General features: G+C 36.7%; 1 protein-coding gene across 1 annotated transcript in view; it reads left to right on the forward strand.

Annotated features, from left to right (window-relative positions):
* Positions 1-16,884, forward strand: part of LOC109084237 (A-kinase anchor protein 13-like) — a 97,905-nt gene that overhangs the window by 19,903 nt on the left and 61,118 nt on the right. The window contains exons 2-4 of the mRNA XM_042715912.1: positions 5,924-5,967; positions 12,076-12,229; positions 14,032-14,340. Of these exons, the coding sequence (XP_042571846.1) occupies positions 5,935-5,967; positions 12,076-12,229; positions 14,032-14,340 (496 nt within the window). The 5' untranslated portion in view covers positions 5,924-5,934. The remainder of the gene's footprint in view (positions 1-5,923; positions 5,968-12,075; positions 12,230-14,031; positions 14,341-16,884) is intronic.

Consider the following 16,884-nt stretch of genomic DNA (forward strand, 5'->3'; position numbering starts at 1 on the left):
CTCGCCAGTGTGTGAGTTTGAGGCTAAGTATAAGCTTAACACAGATATATTTACACTTGCCGAACACTCTGATTGAGCGCTTCAGAGTTTCTCTCTTCGTCAAGCAATCTGTGATATTTTTCAGTTCATCTCAATGGATGCACAGTCTACCTGTGTTTGTGTATTTGGCATACCACCAGACTCTAGTGTGAAGGCGCACAACTCACGTCGCTTTCTCTCACATGTGCGAATATATATATATATATATATATATATATATATATATATCCAAGGTGTCCATAGAGGGTTGATATTGCTCTCCTGAAAAAATTCTTCATAAACAATGGCGATACAATTCCCAACTTATACGTATAGGGATACCACCCTGCCACCCACTCCTAACTTGCTGTCAATATGTTGTCCTTGTATTAGATTCCTACTTCCTGTCCATTACAGCCTGTCTCGCATGTGTAGGATAGTGGGGCTTTTGTCGGGGGTTTATGGGTTCTCAAAAAGCCCAAATGTGGTGTTTGAGTTTCAGCGGTGCAAGAATGCAGGCCAAGGCACACAAACTACAGTCCTCTCTCTAGCCTCTAGACATGAATCTGTTGAGGGTAACCACTGGCTTGCTGACTCTGCAGTGTTCTGGCTCAATAGGTCCATCCAGGAGGCCTCATATCAAAGCTAAGTTCAGGTTTTATGCAACTCAATCTTTGTAACAGCATGCCCCCTCCATGAGCGCCATGTTCTCTGATCTGTCTGGTTGACGCTTAGCCAGCTTCTCAACATCCACAGTGCCGTCTGGCATAGGATGGGTCATCACCTCTCTCTCTCCACCGTAGATCTAGCTGATTAGTTGAGATTTGGAAGTAAATCAGCTGGCTAAATCATTGGTGTTGGAATTGGGGCAGGGGTACTTGGTGAATCAGCATGAGTGGAAAAAGCAGCAGGTGGGATGTCTGATCTCTTCCTGCAGACTAGGGAGGCAAAAGGTATTCTGGGAATTCCGCCGGCACAGGAGGCATAGAGGCGTTCAAGTAAAGTGTCCTGGCATCATATTAGCAGAAGAGATTAGTCAGTTGTCCAGTTTATAACACCTAAGCTCTGTTCCAAAACCACCTCACTGTCTACTCTCTGCAAACTGCATACTGTCTGAGTTAACACTCACTTGTGTATAGCACTTCTCGTAAAGTGCAGAAGATGCTTCATTAATACTGGTAAAGGTGTTACCATGTTGCTAAGCTAATGGCTCTTATCCAAGCACAAAAACAGAATACACAACTATTGGGTGGGATTTCAATCTTCAGTTCTGAAGTTAGCATGTGACAAAGCTAATACTTAGGTAATATTAGCTATAGTAAAACAAATGTTGAGCAATACTTGATTATAGTCTCAGTGCTGAATAAGATACACTAATTCAACTTGTACGCTATGTTGGTTGTACAGTTTTGCTAAGTTTATTGCAGTCCATTCTAAGATTTGCCTCTATTAAAAATATAAGAAGATGCTTTTATGTTGTAATCTTTAAAGCTTCCTCAAAAACAGTACTCTTATTCTGTTAGTGGGTTTGAGTCAGGTTTCTGCTTTTTAAGGAGAACTGAAATTCTGCACATGTTCTAAAACCTACTGAGCTTACAGAAACAGTATTTTAAGGCATCATAGCCACATTCACAACATAAAGGCTGTTTTTCAAGATAGGCAACTTTAATTGTGCTAGGATACAGTGGTGTGAAAAAGTTGAAAAAGTGTTGGCCCCCTTCTTGATTTCTTATTTTTTTGCATGTTTGTCACACCTTAATGTTTCAGATCATGAAACAAATTTAGATATTAGTCAAAAGATAACACAAGTAAACACAACATGCAGTTTTTTATTATTACGGGAAAACAAAATCCAAAACTACATGGCCCTGTGTGAAGAAGTGTTTGCCCCCCTGTTAAAACTGTGGTTTATCACACCTGAGTTCAATTTCTCTAGCCACACCCAGGCCTGATTACTGCCACACCTGTTTACAATCAAGAAATCTCTTAAATAGGACCTACCTGACAAAGTGAAGTAGACCAAAAGATCCTACAAAGCTAGACATCAAGCCGAGATCCAAAGAAATTCAGAAACAAATGAGAAAGAAAGTAATTGAGATCTATCAGTCTGGAAAAGGTTGTAAAGCCATTTCTAAAGCTTTCTAATTTTTAATTGAAAACTCCACCCCAATCATTCAAAGTGAATGCAAAGGTAAACCAAAAGATGTGGTGGGCCAAAGTTTTTCAGTGCCATTATTTTCAAATGGCAAAAACAGTGCAGAACCTTCCCAGGAGTGGCCGACCAACCAAAATTACCCCGAGATCACAACGACGACTCATCCAAGAGGTCACAAAAGACCCCACACCAACATCCAAAGAACTGCAGGGCTCACTTGCCTCCGTTAAGGTCAGTGTTCATGACTCCACCATAAGAAAAAGACTGAGCAAAAATGGTCTGCATGGCAGAGTTCCAAGGTGAGAGCAAAAAGAACATAAAGGCTCGTTTCAGTTTTGCCAGAAAACATCTTGATGATCCCCAAGACTTTTGGGAAAATACTCTGTGGACTGATGAGACAAAAGTTGAACTTTTTGGAAGGTGTGTGTGTCCCATTACGTCTGGCGTAAAAGTAACAACGCATTTCAGAAATAGAACATCATACCAACAGTAAAATATGGTGGTGGTAGTATGATGGTCTGAGGCTGTTTTGCTGCTTCAGGACATGGAAGACTTGCTGTGATAAATGGGACCATGAATTCTGCTGTTTACCAAAAAATCCTGAAGGAGAATGTCCGGCCATCTGTTCGTGTCCTCAAGCTGAAGTGAACTTGAGTTCTGCAGCAGGACAATGCTCCAAAACACACCAGCAAGTCCACCTCTGAATGGCTGAAGAAAAACAAAATGAAGACTTTGGAGTGGCCTAGTCAAAGTCCTGAACTGAATCCTATTGAGATGCTGTGGCATGACCTTAAAAAGACGGTTCATGCTCGAAAACCCTCCAATGTAGCTGAATTACAACAATTCTGCATAGATGAGTGGATCAAAATTACTCCACAGCACTGTAACAGACTCACTGCAAGTTATCACAAACGCTTGATTGCAGTTGTTGCTGCTAAAAGTGGCCCAACCAGTTATTAGGTTTGGGGGCAAACACTTTTTCACACAGGGCCATGTAGTTTTGGATTTTGTTTTCCTTTAATAATAAAAACCTTCATTTAAAAACTGCATGTTGTGTTCACTTGTGTTATCTTTTACTTATTTAAATTTGTTTGATGATCTGAAACATTAAAGTGTGACAAACATGCAAAAAATAAGAAATCAGGAAGGGGGCCAACAATTTTTCACACCACTGTATGTAATTTTATTTATGTTTTAGACATCATTGCATGTATCCTTCACAAAAAATGTCTCATAATGCATTGTGATGAGTTTAATAAAAAATTGAAAATAATATAGTGGATAAAGCAGAAAAATGAAATAGCCTATTCATATGACAGGAGAAACAGTATGGCATTATTACTTTAGCAACATATTAACATCAAACTCCATTGAAATCTATTGCAGTTCAACTTTAGAAGGTTAGAAGGAAAACTAATATTTTTGAAAATGGGTTTCAAATTGCAAGTTTTTGAAAATGCCACCATTATCATTTCTGTGTAAGTACTAGGGCTGTGCAATTAATCGCATTCGATTGTAATGCGCATCTCGTCAGTAAAGCCGGTCCCGTAATTAGTAGTAAATCACCATCCCCTGCTTTCAGATTGAGCGGCAAACAATCGAATGCGATTAATTGCACAGACAAGCTAGGTGATATCGCGTTCGAAATCGAATGTGATTAATCTGCGATTACGTACGCGATATAGTAAATTGTTAGTGAACTACTGATCTGTGTAGTAAATGCCGCTCAATCTGAAAGCAGGTGATAGTGATTTACTACTAATTACGGGACCGACTTTACTGACAAGATGCGCATAACAATCGAATGCGATTAACTGCACAGCCGTAGTAAATACCCAAAAAGAGAATCTTTGAAAATGGTGCATAGTACGTGTTAGGTATGTAGACATGTGCAGTATGTGTCGATTTTAAAGGCAAGTGCGAACAAACATACACAAAGAAGGCGGAGTACATGGTACTGCTGTTGCTGCTCAAGAGTTTGCTAACTCTTCTTCAGCAAAGTGTGGATTTACTTCACCAATATTGCAACCAACATCAGAGACGCATTATATACAACATATAATCGTCAGTTCCCTACAGGTACTGTTTACTAACAAGGTGACAGCACCAGCTACTGGCTTGGCATATGTAATACAGCGTTTTTGGCTATTCTTGCAGATGTGTGTAAACGTGAATCATTTTAAAAACGTTGCGTGTATATGTGAAACTTTTTTAAAACCTTTTTTTTTTAAATGTTGTGTAAACATAGCCTTCGGTAGTGTGTGCTTGTAAATGTCTGTGTGTTGGTAGTGTGTGTATTGGCTGTTTCTGTGTGTCCTGGTTAGGAGTGGGGCCTCAGATAACCACAAGGACCTCCTAAAGGCTAATACCTCACCCGGGGCAGATAACGGAACAATAGCTGGGGGCGGTTTATCATTCTTAGTGAATAGAAGGTGGAGGCAGTGTTAACACTCCAATGTCACTTGTTTCCCAGCCCTCTGTATTAGGGGCTGCTCCTAGCCATCACGTTAAAAGAGTTGATTTGTGTCTTACTGTGTTGCCTAATGTTTTTTTTTTTTTTTTTAATCAGCTGAGATTTGGATGTTGTCCGAATCTCTGTGTGATAGTGGTTGGGGTTGCCGTTTGTTGTGGGTTAAGGGCTGTAGTTTTGCCTCCCATGCGTGAAGTGTTACACCCTCTTGCAGCTTGCAGGTGGGCATTGTGCTTTGTGGCCAGCCACAAGATCCACCGAGGAGCATGTTCTCTTGCATCAGAGCCTCTATTTCTACTAGAGCAAGTTTGTGTAGAGGAAAAATGAATGGAGTGAGAAAGAAACTGCTCTCTTTGATTTTCCTTATAGAAAATGATGACATCCTGTGCTGATCAAAATTAGGGATGCACGTTAAATATTGCACGATATTTAATGTGCATCTCGTCAGTAAAGCCAGTTCTGTAATCAGCGGTAAATCTTTACACGTGCGTACTTTCACGTGGAGCAGCATTTACTACACAGAGCCGTTGTTCGCTTACAAGCTGCGCAAAACAGCTCATATTTTGTGCATGTTTTGCGCAGCTTGTCAGTGAACAACGACTCTGTGTAGTAAATGCTGCTCCATGTGAAAGCACGCACGTGTAGAGATTTACAGCTGATTACAGAACCGGCTTTACTGATGAGATGCATATTAAATATCATACTGATATTTATCGTGCATCCCTAATCAAATTTTTCAACCCATTCTAACTGATTCTTCTAATCATTGGTCTTTCTTGCAATTGCAGTAAATTCTCGAATGTTATTCAGCTAAATAACAAAACCTTTGTGAGATTTAAATCCTCTCAATTCCACAGCATTGTGCAGCATACCACAAAAATCTGTTTTAGTTTGCTAGGCATATAAAGACACATGTATGTGATCAGTGAACACCTGAGGCTATCTCTATTGTTGAGTCCTGAAAACAGATGCAAATAATGGATTTCCTGTTATTTATTAGCTGGGGTTAAATTTTTACTGAAGGTTTTTAATGGAAGGACCCGGAAGGGGTGACCATTGTGAATGGAGGCAAGCTAATGTACTCCTAATAGTTATTAGGGTCACAGTTTTGTTTGTTAAAAGCCCCAGCTCATCTGCATCGTGTGGCCTGATGTTCAGAGGCTAGTTTGTACTTGTACATGAACAGTGTAATAAAAAAATAATAGTGAGTGCTGATTGAACATCCTGCATTTTTAGAAATGTCATGTTTCTAAATCTCTCACTTTCTTTCTTTTCCACAGTGGCCAGTGCCATGAAACTGAATCCACAGCAAGCACCGTTATATGTAAGTATTGTGTATTTTTTTTATGTTTGTTTCATTCAGTTAGCAGGCTAAACCATCTTTGAGAGGTTGTGTCTCTAAATTACTCCAAAAAAGATGTATATGAAGTAGTCAGCCTTGGATTTTGGACGACTAGTTGACCATCCTGACCGATATGATGATGAAAACTTCTTATGAGAACTTGTTGCTCCAAGGCCTGCTCTCATTCTTCATGTTAGGATGCATCAGCCTGTCTTCGATCAGGGGGAAGGGTGCTGGGTAATTATGTTTTTCTTTTGTTTGGTGCTGACTTTTTAATTAGATTTGCTAAAGACATAAGAAGCCCACATGTCAGCAGGATGCCTAACCGAAGACACCACAGTACTTTCAAATCAAAAGTGAGCACCGGAACAGTTAAAAACAAACCACACTACTTGAACAAATTAGGCCATGTAGATTACTCTGGTTGTTGTGCATGGTTGTTGACTGATGATCTTATTCAGATACAAGTAAACAGACACACGGGTCTAAAATGTAAAATAGTGGCACCCCATACCCCCCCCCACAGACAATTAAATTATTTAGCTGTTTTTTTTTTTATATCAGTGGTTTGAATGTAGTAAAATTAATTTTATTTGAACTGACATAAATTGGACTTAATATTCTTATCATTCTTACAATTCAATTTAAAACATAAGTAGTAGTAGTAGTTCGTAATAATGTTTCCAGCCAAGTAATGTGTTTTATTTCGAGCCAATATTTACTCTCATTTGGCGTTTTTTTTTTTTTTTTTTTTTTTTTTTACCTTTTTAACCCTGCCTGCAAACCCCATGAAGAGGGCCATCTTAATTTTTTCTTCTGGAAAAAAGATAGTATAACATGATATTTATTATGTTCGATGCAAGCAGTTGAGGTATAACGGTACAGTTCCTCTTATACGTCCTTTAGCATGAGCTATGAATCGTGTCAATGATTCGGTGTGTTTGAAGCACACAGCTGTGACTTGGTGCATTTGCTGTGTCCGTGTGTATTAGCATGTGTGGTTAGAGCTGCGCGTGTGGTTTTTCCATCTTTAGCAGTTGCAGGTGGCTTGCTTGATGAGGCATAGTACCGTTTATTCTCAGGATATCTTGATGAACTCACAGAAGTCACACATGTTCTCTTCACTAATGTTTTTTCATTTCATATTTTTATACAGCCTATATTTTAAGCTTGAAAATTAGGTCAAATGGAAAGAAAAAGTGTATATTGCAAAGTGGATATCGTACTCCTATCAAGACTCAACACATTTGAATTTCACCCCTCATGAACTCTAGAAATTCTAATTGCAGCATCTGTTGTAGTTCTATCTGTGCAAACTAGCAACAATGGTTTGCTCTGGTTGTAGCGCTACTGCTTAGCTAGCCTCTTTTTGTAGCAGTTTCTTTTTGGAATATTTTAAGGCCATGTCCACACGTACATGGGTATTTTTATAAACTGAGTTTTTCCTTCTGCTGTTTTTAAAAAAAAAAATCTCTGTCCACATGCCAAGCCAACAGGTGGCGATATAGTCTCAACCGTAAAGCCATGTTGGCCAATCAGAAACCTGAAAAAGTTTCCAGTAGGCGGAGATGACCGTGCATGCTTTGACGTCACAAGCCAAAAACGCCGGTTTTGCTGTCTACACGATAAAACAGCAACCGTTTTATTTTTGTAAATCTTCACCCTGGCAGGAGTTTTCAAAAATGTTCAGTTTCAGTGACCTAATGCTGCGTTTGCGTGTGGACGAATGGCCAAAAAAAAAGCTGCGGTTTTGAAAATAACTGCATTCGTGTGGACAGGGCCTAAGATTTTTGCTACATGACTTAACTATTAAACAAACAAATCTAGATTCATTTTAAAATTAATATGTCTTCCAAAGTTTCTGAGTTTAAGCTACATAATAGCTACAAAATCAAAAGCTGGATTAATTTTTGTAGTTAATTTTTATTAGTAAGTTTCTACGTTTTAGCTACATTACCGCTACAAAAACAAACAAAACTAGGTTCATTTTCAAGTTTAGTTTTATCGGTAAGTTTTAAATTTTAGCTACATGACGACGACGACAACAACAACAACAACAACAAAAGACGAAAAAGAAAACTAGATTAATTTTCTAGTGCAGTTTTATTGGTAAATTTCTAAATTTGAGCTACTGTACATGACAACTACAAAAACAAACAAAAGTTTTATTAATTTCAAGTTCAATTTTATTGGTAAGTTTAAGTTTTAACTACATAACAGCTAAAAAAAAAAAAAAAAAAAAAAAAATGGTGGCTTGGTCACTTTCACTTTTGAACTTTTTTAATTACTTTCTTGGTTGTTGTAGAAGGTAATGTGAAGGAAACACTCTCTGTTTAACACGACACAGGTTAATTTGCTCTCCTTAATTATAAACTGAGGAATGGTGGTTTTGGGTTTCCAAAGAAGCAAAGACATGTCATGAAACTTTGAAATTGGTCTGAACTTGTTCTGCTCAATTTGAGCTAAACGCAAGTAGCTAAAAGACTCACGTTGGTCTCTCACTCTCACAGTTCTCTCAGACAAGGCAGCGTACCGAGAGTTGTTTTAAGCACAGGGTGAAAAGGCCAGGCACTCCTCCTTTGGCACATTGACTTGCGAGATCCTGAAATAGACCAATGACCAACCAAAGTATCAACAGTACTTTGAGAACCCCCGTGAGCCCGCTTCAGGTGCCAAAAATGCTTCCTGAAAAGATGGATCCTATATTGAACTGAGCCAAAAGATTCTGAGCATGATAAATTGAATTCTGGGTATTTTAGATCTTCTGCATAGAAAATCTACCAAGGATTAACACACATCAGCCTTAAAATATCTCCAGGCCTGCATGCGGCGTTAATGATTCGAAGGATTTAATAAATCAACCATGAATCCTGAAAACTAAAATCCTGTGTTTGCTTATAAGACAAAGTGACCTGATAAACCCAAAGATGCAGGATCACACAAAGACTGGTATTTTCGAATCTGAATCTCCGTGTCTTATGGACACAGTTGACACAGTCACCAGGGTGGTCTTTGTTTCATTTGTTTATGCTCTCGCCTTTGGCACTTTTCCTGGTCCAGCACCTGCTATCCATATTGGGCTGCCGTAGTCTAAAAGTGGCCCGTGGCTTACTTGTGCATGTTAGCAGTAAAAATAAAAGATATTTGCAATCAAAGAATGTTTCTGGCTTCTAATATGAAGATAGTTTCCATCAGTAACATATTTCTAGAGGCCTATGTATGCATCATCAACAAACTGTGGGCTTGGTTACCCTTAAACAGCCTTTGGACATAGCAGTCAGATTCCTAAACTTTATGCATGTCGCTCAGATCAAAGGGTCAGCATAACTGCTTCTCATGCAAGTTAGTCAAGTTAGTCATATGACCTTGGCCATAACACCCAGGGATTCAACCAGCAGGGAAGCAAAGTCGGAAGCAAAGTCGGTCTACTCAGTCGGTGACTGATTTCTTGTGATGTAATTTGTGGCCTTGCTTTACACCTTCACCTACTTCTCTAGTTGTCACTGACTACAGCATCAGGACTAGGACATGGTTTGTGTGTTAACAAGTTTAGAATGTGTCATAGAATAAGGTCATTTTGTTGGCAAGAATGTTTGTAATTTATTTAACTTTTAACAACTCTAACATTTGTCAGTAGTTGATATGCAGATGTATATTGTTGAGGTCCTGGGGTACTATTCAAAGCACATTTTGAGTGATATAAAAGAAAAGAAAATCTCCTGTAATTCAATTTAATTAGTGGTATTATCTCTCTCTCTCTCTCTCTCTCTCTCTCTCTCTCTCTCTCTCTCTCTCTCTCTCGCTCTCTCTCTCTCTCTCTCTCTCTCTCTCTCTCTCTCTCTCTCTCTCTCTCTCTCTCTCTCTCTCTCTCTCTCTCTCTCTCTCTCTCTAAGATATCTCTAAAAAAAAAACTCACTCTCTCTCTCTCTCTCTCTCTCTATTTATATAATATGTATTTTTTTGGTCAAAATAAGAAATATAAAAAAAAAACAATACCAGAAAATTGAATTAGAGTGTTGTTTCATTTATTTATATTTGTCAATAATAATAATAATAATAATAATAACAATAACAACAGTGACAACCCCAGAATATTAAATTAAATTACAGGCTTTTATTTTTTATTTGTAATAATAATAATAATAATAATAATAATAATAACAATAATAGTAATAATAATAACAGTGACCATAGTAACCCCAGAATATTAAATTAAATTACAGGTTTTTATTTTTTATTTGTCGTCATAATAATAATAAATAATAATAATAATAATAATAATAATAATAATAATAATAATAATAATAATGACCCCAGTAAATGAAATTTAATGTGTTATTTTATTTTATTTTATTTTATTGTTTATTTTATATTTATATTTGTTTTTTAATGATAACAATAACAACAGCTATTATTATTTTTGTTGTTGTTATTCTTGGATGTTATGTCTTGTATTCTTGTAATCCTATTGAAATAATTATTATTCAGTATTTTAATGAAGCTCAAACTTTCGTTTACAGAATAAATTAATGTAAAATAATTAAATTAGTCAACTGTTGAATGCCAAGACATTAGAATTTAAAGTTACTCTGTGTACCTTTTAATTATAGAAATATGAGCTAAAATTTTGCAGACTCTACTCCAGACTTAGAGCGCACAGGAGTTAATCTCACGATGTGGATTCAGTCGTGTCTCCGAATCACTCCACGGCTGTGATCATCGTCAGCCATAAAAAGCAGCTGACTGGCATTTGGCAAGGGCACCATGTGGCTTTTGCAGTCTGGCCAATGAAAACATCTCTCACTAGGATGTCCCACTGCTTGCGTCACACTCTGAAGGCCCTGTGTGTCAGACAAAACTTTGTGGTCTAGTATAGTAGCGAGGTAAATGCAGTGTGGGAATGCTAGCTCGTTACTTTGGTTTTAGATGGTATAAACAGTCATTCTGCTTAGACAGCCCTGTCAAACTTATGTCAAGCCACTCTCTCCCTCTCTTGTTTTAATATATATTTTTTAAAATCTTATGGTTCTTCCTTCACTCTTACTCTCACTCTCATAGTCTCATTCTCATTCACAAACCACCTATAAATAAGTGAAGCTATCTAAGACGGAGGGTAGACTTTCTTCTTGTCACGCCTTGCAATTTGTTGCTGGTGTCAAGTGTCAGGTGACAGTTTATTATAAATAGCTTGTACAGGCAGGGTGGGAGTGATATACCAACCCAAATTGATGTTTTTGTTGTATTTTGTTTGTTTTTCTGGTTTATTTACTTGTTGCTACTTGGTTTGAGGCTGCACACCTGAATGTAGTATATAAATAAATAAATATAGAAATAAATCATTTATATTATTTGCAAATAAACATTTTGGTCAAAACTGTAATTTAATTAAATACAACGTCCAAGGGCTCTTAGAAATTGTTTATTATTTACTAAATTTATGTTTTTGTTTTTTTTGTATGTTTTTGTTTTGTTTTGCTTTGCTTTATTTTATTGTTTGTTCACCTTCCAGCAAAAACAAGAATTAATAACAACCACAATTCTTTCAAAAGCTATATTATAGTAGCTGTCAATATCATAAATTAGAAGTGACATTTGAAGTATCTGAAGAGTAAAAAAGCTCTATCACACACATACAGATCCACATGTTGAACTTTTATGACAGTAGAGTTATAATTATGAGGGTGGGGAAAAGCTAATGACAGGTTTTTTTCCTCAGTATTTGTTGATATGTATATAGGCTGCTGTTCTGTTACCGTGTACTTTGTAATGAAATGCGTCTCTCTAAATGGACAGGTGTTGAAGCCTCCCTGTTGTTTGTGGATCCAGTAATGATGATTTATAGGAGTTGATGCATCGCGTTATGTAATTTTCTGCACCCACAGGCGATTAAACGCTTTTCCAGTACTGCTTTTAGTCTTTTGAGAGAACATGAGAAGGAATTCTGTCCTTGATTGTCGCACTTCCACTGTAATTTCAAATGCAATTGGATTATTTTTCAGCCTAATAGTGACAGATAGAGATAGGATTCTTGATATTTAAACGATAGTTCTTTAAATGCTGTATATAATCTATTTTCTCTCTCTTGTTCAGGGCGAGTGTCTGTTGACTGTCCAGCTCTGTGAGGAAGAGTGTGTCGAGGATGAGGAGGATGTAGAGTTTTACCTACTATTCGCCGGCACCACCCAGAGGCACATTTCCAGCACTTTGAAAGTCAGCCATGTCACGCTGCAAGCCGTGTGCCCAGGTCAGTATTTAAAACACCAGCGGTCACACAACACATTCCACGTCCATGTCCATGTACAGTATTTTATCATTGCTTGATGATTGTTAGCTCTTCCTGGAAGTAGACGCTCATTACCTGCAGAGATCGACTCATTTACATTCCAGTCATGCCGGACCTGGTCCAGGCATTGCTTGGCATGTTGTCGCTTTGCTCAGTTATTCACCCACAAAATCGTCCCAGTTACCACAGGCCAACCTCTGTATTACTGCACTGATCACATGCTTGAGCTGATTCAGATGTCCCAGTGCTGCTTCTGAAGATTCATGCACCAGTAGTGGCTATTAATGAACAGACACATTCTTGCCAAATGTAGTAATATGTCCAAAGAGGTGGAAGAAACATATGCACATTTTTTTTATTGGTACAAAAAAAGACTTGTTATGGGTCTTGAGGGAGGGTTTGTTTTTCTCTTTCTGTTTAGACTTCATAATATTTATTTATTTATTTAATCCTTTATTTTATTTATGTTTTTATAGTTATTTATAAATGTTTTTGTTTGTCCTTTTTTATTGTATTTATTTATAAAAGAAACAAGACATATATATATATATATATATATATATATATATATATATATACACACACACATATATATAGAAATATATATATATATATATATATAATATATATATATATATATATATATATATATATATATATATATATATATATATATATATATATATATATATATATATATATATATATATATATATATATATAAAATAAAAATGTGTAACTTTCAAAAGTAGGGACCTGAAAAATATGTAAGCACTAGTAAGCATTTACCTAACAACAACCTAGAACATATTACCAGCCTTAGCGATGCCCTAGCAACCAACTACAACAATATATCAACCACTCAAAACACCCTGGGCAACCGTCCATTAACAGGCACAATGCATTACTGTAATTAACTAAAGATTTATTTTGTAACCACTGATGTTATTGAGGCACTTTTGCTTTACGGGGGAACTGGTAGCATTGCTATCTTTTCTTGTTTCACAAAGAAATAAAAACGCAATAAAATAAAAATAAAACACAATAGCCCCCACATCTGCAATTTAGGCAGTATTTAGAGTCAAAGAAGGAATACATTTCCACCGTATCCCCGGAGCACTTCCACAGAGGGTCACAGTAGATACAGTGTTATGGAATCCAGCGCAGACTTTTGGCACCGGTTTTGTAATCACTACTCTGACTGAGCACTTGAAAGCTTTTCAGCAATGCATTAAGAGAGCATGAAGAATGGCCCTACTATCATCCGCCTCAGGTGCGCCGCTGTCAGCCCTCCAGGGTACACTTTCAACCCTTTGTCTCTCTGCTGGAGGTCCATACTTTTGGTGGATTCCAAATGTTTGGCTTCTAAGAGGTCTTTATCGGCAAATCGTCTTTGTCGCAATGACAACTCATAACTGTAATGAAACAAGACAGGCCTCCTGGCAGCCCTCATAGTGAAGTTCTTATTGTTTATGAATGTTGTTTTATAGTGTATGTCACCTCTGTCTCTGGCTGTTTCCCTCTTGGAAATGGAAATGAGTTGTGTTATATCCATCTCCGCTCAACCATAGGCACTTAAGTCTCCTTTTTTCTGTTGATGTGTGACTGCCAAAATAAGATCCTTTTTTTGATGTTGTTGTTGGTGTATTTTAAATCAGTGTGAAGATGATTTAAACGAGACCTCCCTGTTTGATATGAGATAAATAGCTGTTTATTTTCATACTGTTCATAAAATGTTTATTATTTTTTTTGTCTCGTAACAGCTCATGATCGGAGTGAAACTGTGCGGGTCACGCTGTGCCAGGCCCGGCCTGGGGGCTCAGTGGACCCTGTGGCTGAGGAACACTTCCAGTTTGTGCAGGACCTCGCCCTGGACATGGCCCAGTTCCTAGTGAACGCGGTTGGGAAGACAGAGGGAGCGTTACTTCTAGACGAGTGTCAGATCCCCCTGAAGGAGTGTGAGAGGTTGGATGATACTCTGGCTCTTGCTCTTAGACATCTGCCTCTGCCGGCGGGCTGGAGCGTCCTGGGCACAGACTGGGACACGGGCACTTGCACAGGCTTGAGAATTGGTGAGTAGGTGCTGTTTTTGAGGTTTTCAAACTAGACTGTCGGACAAACTCCAACACACATGAAGTTTTTACACTCTCGAAAAAAAAAGGTACAAAAGCTGTCACTGGGGCGTTACCTTTTCAAAAGGCACACCTTTGTACCTAAAGAGTCCATATTGGTACCTTAAAGATACATATAAGTACCTAAAGTGTATATATTAGTACCTAAAAACTACAAAAGTGTCCCTTTTGAAAAGGTACCGCCCCAGTGACAGCTTTTGTACCTTTTTTTTCTTAGAGTGTATTGAGTCAGAAGACCTTGATTAGCTGGTTCAGGTGTGTTTAATTAGGGTTGGAGCTAAACTTTGTAGGACAGCGGCCCTCCAGAAGCAGGTCTGGACACCTGGACTAAAACAAGAAATATTGCTCATTTATATTTATAGTTTTTTTTTGTAGCTGCTACTATTTTGCTAAGCTAAAACATACTTAAAGTTCTTTTCAGCACTGAATACAATACAAGTTCATTGATAATTTACAGTTTTCTCAACCCTTTCACCATCGTGGTTTAATTTTCTCAACAAGGTTGTCTCATTGCATTCTGGGATTTTCTCTCCAAAGTCTTTTTGCCATAAAATTTTGCAAAAGAATGCATTTTAGAAGCCAGCACAATTATGCCGGTGTCGCTTTGAAAGTGTCTTGTAAATGACTATGATTATGACTTGAGCTGCTTTTGCAACCAGTGAGTGCTACCCGAAAGAATCTTTTTTTTTTCTTTTCTTTTAAATACTTAACATGTTTTGTAAGGGTGGGTTGTACCAAGGATTTTAGAATATGTTGTTAACATCTGTACAGTGAAGTTACAGTGCTTAGACCATGGGCACTGTGCCTTCATGGAAGGACAGTATAACCTTGTTTTATTTTTTGTGTTTTTATTTTTAAGTTGTGGGTTGGTTTAGACTGTTAGTCTATTCTAGACTTATTTTCCTCCTACTTGTACTCATATCATGTCAGGAACACTATGTCAGATAATCTTAAAGCAAACATTCCCACCCTAATAAAGTGCTCTTTTTGGCATGGAGCATTTAAACAGACTATTAAGTCAGATTGTGGACTAGTTTCGGGCCTGACAGAAGATGCATGTGATAAATGGCAGGAACTCTGGTTGTCAATGACTTTGATTTGTGTTTCAAGTGGATTCGGCAGAAAAGTTCTTGTTAAAAGAGTTTCCTGTGTTCTTCGTGCTCTCTGATATCCATAGAATTTTGACTGGTATACAGCCGAGGATCTGCAAACCCCTTGAAGAATTGGCCCATGTTTCCATTGACTTAAGAGCACAGTTTTAGAAACTTGGCCAAAAGCAAAAAATGTACATCACAATCTCCTATTATGACTCATATTTTTTGTTTACACTACCATTTGAATTATTTGGGAGTCAGTATTATATATATATATATATATATATATATATATATATATATATATATATATATATATATATATATATATATATATATATATATTATATGTATATATGTATGTGTGTGTATATATATATATATATATATATATATATATATATATATATATATATATATATATATATATATATATATATATAAAAGTGGTCGACCGATATTGTTTTTTTTGACTGCCGATATCTTGGAAAGCAGGGGGGCCGATATAAAGCCGATATCATTTTTTTTTATTATTATTTTAATTAATATTTAAGAAATTTGAAATCATTTGACAATGGATTAAAAAATAAATGTGTAAAATAAACATACTTATACTTTAGATGACAAAGTAGTTTTCACAAATAAATAAATAAATATTTATAAAAAATAAAATATAATTAAAAAGGAATTAAACACTGTAACCAACAGGGCACTAAGTATTATGGAAAGTTTGTGTGCATTGGGAATCATATTTTTCAAATAAAGCCAGGGTAACACTCATTTTACATACAGAACCCAGTGAAAATGACATGAATATGACAGTGGGCAAATACATGAAGTGTAGCATAATTTGAAATCACAAGTTTGAAGTTTAAAGCATTCAATTAACACAGACCGACCGTCACACAGATAACACGCGATCATACAGGGTCAAAATGCACACGTCACAAGATCTCACAGGTGGATTCGACTAAGTTTGCAAGGTTTGTGAAATTAAATGTTAATTAGCCATTCAAATATTTTTTAAATGATATAAATGCGTATTTCTTTAATGCTGACAGCAAACGAGAAAGTATTATAATGTTTGCCTTTCTATTACTAATAATATAAAAGCAATCGTTGTAATACTTTTCGTATACATTAATTCCTTCGTTTATACATTCTGTCTGATTATTAGATAGACTTCTATCCATATTAGACTGAACTGTTAACGACGACAGCGGGAACAAGAGGGAGAATGTGAGCTGTATGCACTTTGAATATTCTATTCTAGGATTATTTTAAGTTGTTAATATTTTACAAAATTATTTTTGAATAAATAAATGTCTCGGTGAGACCTTTTAAAAAAATATATAAAATATTATTAAGGGTTTATTATTTATTTATTTAT

The sequence above is a fragment of the Cyprinus carpio genome, chromosome A25 (genome assembly GCF_018340385.1).
Source record: "Cyprinus carpio isolate SPL01 chromosome A25, ASM1834038v1, whole genome shotgun sequence".
Lineage (NCBI taxonomy): Eukaryota > Metazoa > Chordata > Actinopteri > Cypriniformes > Cyprinidae > Cyprinus > Cyprinus carpio.